Source organism: Oncorhynchus mykiss, chromosome 25, assembly GCF_057628025.1.
Source record: "Oncorhynchus mykiss isolate SJ-2025 chromosome 25, ASM5762802v1, whole genome shotgun sequence".
Classification (NCBI taxonomy): domain Eukaryota; kingdom Metazoa; phylum Chordata; class Actinopteri; order Salmoniformes; family Salmonidae; genus Oncorhynchus; species Oncorhynchus mykiss.
This window is the reverse complement of record NC_143046.1, coordinates 25,826,355-25,835,713: the sequence shown is the minus strand read 5'-3', so window position 1 is coordinate 25,835,713 and position 9,359 is coordinate 25,826,355. Positions and strand designations below refer to the sequence as shown.

Below are 9,359 nucleotides of genomic sequence, written 5' to 3'. Positions count from 1 at the left end.
CCTTATCACCAAGTAAAACTCTCAGTATGTTGACTATTACTAGCAGCACCTTATCACCAAGTAAAACTGGGTATGTTGTCTATCACTAGCAGCACCTTATCACCAAGTAAAACTGGGTATGTTGTCTATCACTAGCAGCACCTTATCACCAAGTAAAACTGGGTATGTTGTCTATCGCTAGCAGCACCTTATCACCAAGTAAAACTCTCAGTATGTTGACTATTACTAGCAGCACCTTATCACCAAGTAAAACTGGGTATGTTGTCTATCACTAGCAGCACCTTATCACCAAGTAAAACTGGGTATGTTGTCTATCACTAGCAGCACCTTATCACCAAGTAAAACTGGGTATGTTGTCTATCACTAGCAGCACCTTATCACCAAGTAAAACTCTCAGTATGTTGACTATTACTAGCAGCACCTTATCACCAAGTAAAACTGGGTATGTTGTCTATCACTAGCAGCACCTTATCACCAAGTAAAACTGGGTATGTTGTCTATCACTAGCAGCACCATATCACCAAGTAAAACTCTCAGTATGTTGACTATTACTAGCAGCACCTTATCACCAAGTAAAACTGGGTATGTTGTCTATCACTAGCAGCACCATATCACCAAGTAAAACTGATTATGTTGTCTATCGCTAGCAGCACCATATCACCAAGTAAAACGGATTATGTTGTCTATCGCTTGCAGCACCATATCACCAAGTAAAACGGATTATGTTGTCTATCGCTAGCAGCACCATATCACCAAGTACAACTGATTATGTTGTCTATCGCTAGCAGCACCATATCACCAAGTACAACTGATTATGTTGTCTATCGCTAGCAGCACCATATCACCAAGTACAACTCTGAGCATGTGTAAATATACTTGGTGAATGAAGGTGATTCTGATTCTGATCATAATGGTTTGTAACTGACACAGGCCACCTACAATGCTGAGCTCAAATAAACACAGCAAAATAAAGGACGCACAATAGTACTATAAAAACATATAACATCTGATCAAGTTGTTTCTATAGACTGTGTGCAAAATATGTTTTCCCCTTTCAGTTGTGTAAGTGCCTCTATTTTTCAGAGCAGTATGACATTGCATGCCAATCAATCAATCACATTTATTTATAAAGCACTTTTTACATCAGCAGATGTCACAAAGTGCTATGCAGAAACCCAGCCTAAAACCCCAAACAGCAAGCAATGCAGAGGCAGAAGCCAGACACCATGGGATGTAGAAGTGAGATGTGACCCGTGTTAAGAACCTCCCCTCCTGACAGAGGCAACACCATCACTTGGTTTCCTGAATCAACCACCTCACTACTTGTCTGACAACTAGGTTAATCAAAAGGCAATACATTTCTGGCTTTAAGGATCAGTTACTGTTACTATTTTATTTTTTAATATAACTGGACTTAGAAGGTTGTTGTGTGAAGAGACATGGAGGCTGCGTTTGGACTAGTGTTGGTGATGTTAACAGGAGTGTCTCATGGTAAGATGCTTCTCATCCTCTTATTCTGCATCAGCTACATGGTTTCTATTGTCTACATTGTTTTGTAAAGATGTGAATGGTTATTGAGTCAAATGCACATACAGCATCATGCATTAGATGAGTGCCACTATCACCACAAATTATTTACAGAGAGACGTCAATTTTTGGGGCATTATGTCTTTCATTGAGATCCCAATGACAAGATTGTGATTATCATTAGTTCTCTCTGTCTCTGTCTGTCTTTCTGTCTCTCTCTCTCTCTCTCCTCAGCCACAGATATGGTGACCACCTGTAATGCTACTCATAACTCATCCCGGTGTTCCGTGGTTCTGAATGGAACTCTGAATCTCCAGCTGATGACCAACGCGAGTGGATGTGAATTGTTGTTTAAAAAGAACCTCATCGATGGTCCCACACTGATATTCTCACTGAAAAGAAACCAGGTGACCTTTAGGGGAACGAGTGAAAAAAGATCAAAGTTCTTTATCAACAATGGGACCTTAAGGTTAACCAATGTGGAGAGGACTGATTCTGGGCAATACCTTGCGGAGATCTACGATTCCAATGGGTTACTTTTGGGAACCAGACGAGTACAACTGGACATTGAAGGCAAGTAACATATAACACAAGATATTTTCATCTATATTTTATCCTCCCCTATCTACTAAAATGACCAAAGACAAAACAAATGAAATAAGGTGCAGCAGATCAAAGTAGCCATAATACTGCCAGATAAACCATCAACATTATGTAGAGATCATACGTACTACTTCCTTAGACCTAGTAACCATTTCCTTAAACGGCTGGAAATTGCAACAAATTGTGTAACATAGGTGAATACAACATGTTGAGACACAGCACATGTGGCAACACTGAAAAAATCCACATTCACGTTGGATTACAAGTGCCTATAGAATGTCTAAACCCCCTTGGATTTCTGCACATTTTATTGTTTACAAAGTGGAATTAAAATGGATTGCATAGTATTTTTTTTTACCAATGATCTAAACAAAATACTCTAATGTCAAAGTGGACAAAAAATTCAAACATTTTCTTTAATGAATCCACCTCCAGAAATAAAAAGCATGAAACTCCTGTCAATTTGGTGAAAGCCTCTGTTCTATCAGTGGGTAAAATAACAAATGTCCCCATGATTTAACTTCTAAGTGGTCCGTCTGTGAAAGTCAGGTAATTGTTTAGAAACATGTCATAGCTACATCATTCTCGTCACTGGAGATTGGGGATAACAAACTATCACATTTCGTAACGCTTTTAAAACAATTACCAGAAAACCAGATCGCAAAGTCATGACAAAGTATATATTTTGTTTAGATGTGCCCAATCTAAACAGTGTCCCAAATGATTCAACTTGGTTTCTCCTTCAAGTATCATGTCGCAGTGCATCCTGTGTGTCTGGAAAACAGAGATATTACAGAAAGGAGGTGATAGGAATCACATTGTGCAATGAATGGAGAAACGTCCCACTCAACTGACTGTCAACCCATCGCATTCACGTTGTCAAGCTGCGTCATGCGGTTGCTAAACTAATCGCCACTCAATCCCTTCTCAAAGTTAGGGTATGAGTTGAGAAAACTGCCTATTTTCCTTGAAAGTATGTAATGTCCAAAACTATACGATATTACAGAGAACAAGTTAATTATCTCAAATGACTCCCATTCACTCCTTGAAGGAGAGCTCTCAGAATCACCCAGAATGCACAGCACGGTCCATACACAATGAGCGTTAATACGAGTCTAATGGAGTTTCCCATCTCCTCAAAAGTGGGACAGAAACATGCTCTGCTCTCACTCTGGGATAAGATGAGAAGCAAGTTGAATTCAGTGAGATAGAGTCCTAAATTGATAGTGCAGTTTGTTTAGCTGATTTTACAGCTACAGTAGCTAGCTACTTCACATGCTGATATAGAGTAAGATGATGCAGACAGACATGGCAGCTCTGCTTCTAAGCAACTTTGCAGTATTTCGTTTTTTTGGTGTGTTATTTCTTTCATTATTTGACCAGAATTTGTTTTTGTGTTATTACATACTGCCGGAAATAACTTTTGGATATCAGAGCGGCGGTAACTCAACAGCATTACAACCAGGAATACGACTTTCCCGAATTGGATCCTTTGTTTGTTCTCCCCAGGGCAATTGAACTTATCCCCGAGGCTTCTCCAAGACGCCGCCGGTGGAGAAGAGGTATTCAGAGTGGACTTATAATCCGATTCAGGAGGCGTGCACACCATCCACCACTTCTGAGTATATCACTTGCTAATGTTCTGTGTCTGGACGAGCTCAGGGTGAGGATCTCTTTCCAGAGAGACATCAGGGACTGTAACATAATATATTTCACGGAATCATGGCTCTCTCGGGATATACTGTCCCCATCCATAGAGCCAGCTGGGTTCTCAGTTCATCACGCAGACAGGAATAAAGAACTCCCCATGCTAGAAGAAAGGCAGTGGTGTATGTTTCATGATTATCTACTTGTGGTGTGATTGTGATAACATACAGAAACTCAAGTTCTTTTGTTCACCCAACCTAGAATAGCTCACAATCAAATGCCGAACGTATTACCTCCCATGAGAATATTCTTCGGTTAAGGTCACAGCCATTTATATTCCCCCTCAAGCCGATACCACGATGGCCCTCTAGGAACTACACTGGACTTTTTACAAACTGGTAACCACAACTCCTGTGGCTGCATTTATTGTAGTTGGGGATTTTAACAAAGCAAAGCAGCTAGCTACTTCACATGCTGATATTTACTTTATTATTGTGTGTAACTATGTTTTTTTAGCTAGCTAGCCAGCCAGCCAAGAAATAGACTGCATTGCATTGTGGGCTTTGTTGTAGATTTGAGTTGCAACAGATTTCCCAAAATTATTGTCACATGTTTCTACCAACATTGACATAAGAACAAAATTAAGAATTTGTTCACCTACACAACATACAGTTGAAGTCTGAAGTTTACATACACTTAGGTTGGAGTCATTAAAACTAGTTTTTCAACCACTCCACTAATTTCTTGTTAATTAACTTGTTGTTGATTCTTCACAAAAAAATACAGTTTTATATCTTTATGTTTGAAGCCTGAAATGTGGCAAAAGGTCGCAAAGTTCAAGGGGGCCGAATACTTTCGCAAGGCACTGTATTTACGCCCAGTGTGTCATTGTGATATTTGTTGGAATCGTCAGTCCTTCTGTTGGAGAATCAGTTCATCATCGTCTCTCTCTCTGCTTCCCTGAAGATCAAGTCTTTTGTGGTTAGAATGGATACTTCAGAGTACCATTCAGAAATGTTTTTATAGATAGATGTTTCGGCGGTAAAACGGTCATCGCGTCCCAGGTTGACATAATCTCTAGCTGCAGACTAGTAATTAGTATCTAAGTTTTGCTCTTATTCTGTCGAGATCGATAGTCTCAGAGTTTAACCATTTCCCGCCGTGTACCCAATGCTCCACTAGGTATGGTTAGGAATTCAACAACAATTGCAACCTTAGCTTAAACTGAGGTTTTTGTGATCTGAAGAGGATATCCTCAGGGGTGGGGGTGGGGGGGTAGAAAAGGGCTGTTCCATGACACCAGATCATGTCTGTGCTCAAGGGGGCGGGCCAATGACTTAGTTAAACTTTAAAGGGAATACAATTCTTTCACACTAAAGGTTTAACATCACATTACATCATTTCACAAATTACTTCATCTTTACTCATTCATTTAATACAAGACTTAGATGCAAACCCCATTATTGAGAAATGTACACTTTCAGAGATATGGTTATTTGTGTTTCCTGTCCTCTCTGAGGTCACCAAATAAAACAGACTCGTCATACCCATCCCTTAAGTAGCCACAGACCATTCCCAACTTCTCACAAGTGGACATTTTGTATCAAATTCTCATTTTGGGGATGTAGGAGTTCGCCATGTGAAATCCTTTATTCTCTCTGTGTCTCTCTTTCTGCATGGCCAGGGGGAGAGAGTCTCCGCCAGGAATTTACGACCTGAGATAACAGAACTTGGGTGTAGGAGAGAGAGAGAGAGCGAGGGGGAAGCCACGATCTATACCCAGAAAGGGCCACGTCATGACACCAGCTAATTGGCTATGGCCTCATACGAACAAGCAGTCCAATGGCCACCTTCGCTGCCCCTAACAGAAAGAGATACACATTACCGGTCCAACTCAAACATAGCCTTCCAGTATGCACACTCTCCTCCCAGTGTCCGTAGTCAGAGTCCACTGCATGCAGAAGTCAGACAAGTGAAAATGTGGGGCTGGAGTGTGGGTGAGGGGCTGAAGTGCAGGGGAGGGGACCTTTTCCAAGATTCAAGTTTATGAAATGAGCCAGTTTGATGTGCACTTTGTTACATTTAAAAGTAAAACATTTGAAAGAGACTGAAAGTATTTCTTTCAATGACTATTACATTTGACAAAATGCCACTATGCTGCTAGGGCACTTTTTTTAATAAGAGGGCACAGCCCTATTTGTACACGTGCCTGGATATACATCTACACTGAGAGTACAAACACTAGGAACACCTATTTCCATGACAAAGACTGACCAGGTGAATCCAGGTGAAGCTACAGTCCCTCATTGATGTCACCTGTTAAATAAATCCACTTCAATCAGTGTAGATGAAGGGGAGGAGACAGGTTAAAGAAGGATTGTCTTGAGACAATTGAGACATGGATTGTGTATGTGTGGCATTCGGAGGGTGAACGGACAAGACAAAACATGTAAGTGCCTTTGAACGGGGTATGGTATTAGGTGCCAGGCGCACCAATTTGTGTCAAGAACTGCAATCCTGCTAGGTTTTTCAGGCTCAACAGTTTAGTGTTTATCAAGAATGGTCCACCACTCAAAGGACATCCAGCCAACTTTTCACAACTGTGGGAAGCATTGGAGTCAACATGGGCCAGCATCCCTGTGGAACACTTTCGACACCATATAGAGTCCATGCCCCGACAAATTGAGGCTGTTCTGAGGGCAGAAGGGGGGTTGCAACTCAATATTGGGAAGGTGTTCTTAATGTTTTGTACAGTCAGTGTATGTTGTGTTGTGTTTATTACTATTCATTAATATGCTCATCACTTCTCCACCATGTTAACGCTCCTCTATGTAGGACCAGGTTTACCCATGGTGCTCATCTTGGGGTCAGGTTCAGCTGTTGGTCTACTCCTAGCAGTGATGCTGGTAGCCTGCTGTATTCAGAGGAGAAGGAGAAGTCCAGCACCACAGGTTAGAACACAGCAAGCACCCCACCTATAATGTTACCATAGTTACTATCAATGAGGCCACAGTACAGCACATATGTGTGTCACCACTACTTAGGATCTGACTTACTGTGTCATCACACCACTGATTTACCTCATCTCACATTTCAGATGCAGAACTAAGGACCTCAGCCTTCAGAATGAGGAAAGCGGCGACCAAACCTGTGATACTTGCTAACAGAGGGGAGATAGAGGTTTAGGACTCATTAGTAGGCTTCCAGAGAGTAGTCATTGATAAGTAACTAGAATGGAGACAAAATACTCATTCCTTTTTCAAAACACCCCAAACAATTTCCTTTGTTTTTTCTGTGTGTGCATTAATTAACTTCTAATAAATATTTTTATGGTAGTAGCTTATTTTTTATTCATTCAGTTTTTCTGTTTTGTTGGCAGCTGTGAATCAGCACTGGTATTAAATTACATTAATACTTTTTCTGAGGATATTGAAACAAGACTTTTTCTCATGACAGTTATTATAGCCTAAAAATCACTCTTGTTTTGCAGTTTTCTCTTTTCAGAGAAGCTAAATAATGTTAAATGTTAATTTTACTCAAATAGAACAACCTGTACTGGCACATGTGAACAGTCTTGATGCAAAATTCTGAACAGAAATTCAATGGTTCATTGGATCAGTCTAACATTTGCACATACCCTGCTGCCATCTAGTGGCCAAAACCTAATTTGCGCCTGGGCTGGAATAATACATGATGGCCTTTCTCTTGCATTTCGAAGATGATGGTACAAAAAAAATCTGATTTTACCAGATCTTTCACCAGATCTAATGTGTTATATTCTCCTACATTAATTTAACATTTCCACAAACTTCAAAATGTTTCCTTTCAAATGGTATCAATAATATGCATGTCCTTGCGCCAGGTCCTGAGCCACAAGCAGTTAGATTTGGGTATGTCATTTAGGTGACATTTTTAAATAAAGGGGCAGATCCTTAAAAATTCAATGTCCAGTTCTCATTTTTGCTTTATTTCTCTCTTCATACATTTAGAGGATTGTAATAGTTATAAATGTATGTTATTGTCATGTTCAAGCCTCAAAATCAGATAATTAGATTATAAACAATTGTACCATTGCATTGTTTAATACTCATTTTTGATTGGCTTGAATTGCATTCTAGAGAGTGCATTATTTCCCTATATCACACGGTATAATTGCTTGGTGTAATTCAATGACTTTGAAGCTCATTCTTACATGTTTTATTTTTTAGCTGCTTTTGAAAGCAAACATAACATTTAAAACATTTAATGGTATTGTTGAATTTGACTTCCATAATAGTAAGCAAGAGTGATGGTTTGGTTAGCTGAGCTAGCAATTATTATTATTTTTTATTACCAAGACAACTACTGTACTGTGGCTATTTAGCTAGCTATACTTGCTAGCTACTTCAGTGGCTGTTGGCACATTTCTATTGGCAAAGGAATACATTCTAGAGGCAAATATGTTAATTTATAGCCATGGTATGAAAGGAATAATAAATTCAGGGCTCTGTGCGTTCTCCGGAAAATAATGCAACTCCACGATGCATTATCAGACCATCCACATCGTGCACTATATTCCAAAGAATGCAATTCAGGCATGTTGACCTCCTCCGGTGATGCTAGAGAGAGTGGATGTCAGTGTTATGGAGCTCTGGGAGGTACTGTCTATCTCCAGCTGACTGATACCAGGGGATATACATTCTTATCATAAAAAGACCCCCATGATAAAGCTACAGACATGGTCAACATTTTAAACGATTTAGTGAATGCATGACTCCATTAAAGCTAGATCAGAGTTCTTCATGAACAACAGGAGATTTAGGATGAATAACACCGAAAGGACGGATTCTGATGAATACCTCTTAGAAACATTTCATTCTAATGGAAGTTCATTGGCCAACAGAAGACTGCACCTGTTCATTGAAGGTAAAGGGCTATCTCAACAACAACAAAAAGACATATGACTATTAGCTTCCAAAGAAATATACAGTAATTTCATACATAATGTAGATATTTGTTTTGTCTGTTTGCTGAAGTTGCCTTATTCCCCACAGCTCCAGTGTTCTTCCCATGGAGAGATGAGTGTGTCCTGCTCCTCTGCGGGGGACGGTAGTGTAACAGTACAGCTGAACTCTGGATGGACAGATACTGAGAGACACTGAGACCTCTCCTGGTGAAGAGACAAACACCATCACTCTGAAGAAAGGCCTGTCAGGAGATCTCACCTGTACCGTCAGAAACTACATCAACAGGTGTCCAGGTAAGCTACTGTACGGTCAGATTTTCATTTTTCATTCTTATATCTGTGCCATTATTTGTTTTGCTTTAGCAGACACATCATGCAAATTAATACATGATCATATTAATAATGATGATGATGACGATTGAGGGCATCATAATCATCATTGTCATCATGACCTCTAGGGTCATTCCACGAAATGAGTTCCTTTGCGTCCCTTTGATATTTTTTTTATATAGACAACATGGAGAACTAAATATATCAGATTTTTGACAAATTTGATTAATTAGCTGAGCACTTAATTTAAGTTTTATTCATTCTCTCGTCTGTCCCCCAGGACCAGGGTTCAGTGTGGTTGTTAATT

General features: G+C 39.9%; 1 protein-coding gene across 1 annotated transcript; it reads left to right on the top strand.

Annotated features, from left to right (window-relative positions):
* The first annotated feature begins 1,206 nt into the window (after positions 1-1,206).
* Positions 1,207-7,716, top strand: LOC149971579 (uncharacterized). Its single transcript, XM_090219470.1, has 4 exons — positions 1,207-1,491; positions 1,762-2,100; positions 6,613-6,728; positions 6,875-7,716. The coding sequence occupies exons 1-4, from the start codon at positions 1,440-1,442 to the stop codon at positions 6,884-6,886; spliced, it is 519 nt and encodes a 172-aa protein (XP_090075596.1). The 5' UTR covers positions 1,207-1,439; the 3' UTR covers positions 6,887-7,716.
* The last annotated feature ends 1,643 nt before the right edge of the window (positions 7,717-9,359 follow it).

Coding starts and splice junctions, on each gene's coding strand:
- LOC149971579 (XM_090219470.1), top strand. CDS start 1,440: ATGGAGGCTGCGTTTGGACTAGTGTTGGTGATGTTAACAGGAGTGTCT. Junction 1,492..1,761: donor GTTAACAGGAGTGTCTCATG/GTAAGATGCTTC, acceptor CTCTCTCCTCAG/CCACAGATATGGTGACCACC. Junction 2,101..6,612: donor AGTACAACTGGACATTGAAG/GCAAGTAACATA, acceptor TCCTCTATGTAG/GACCAGGTTTACCCATGGTG.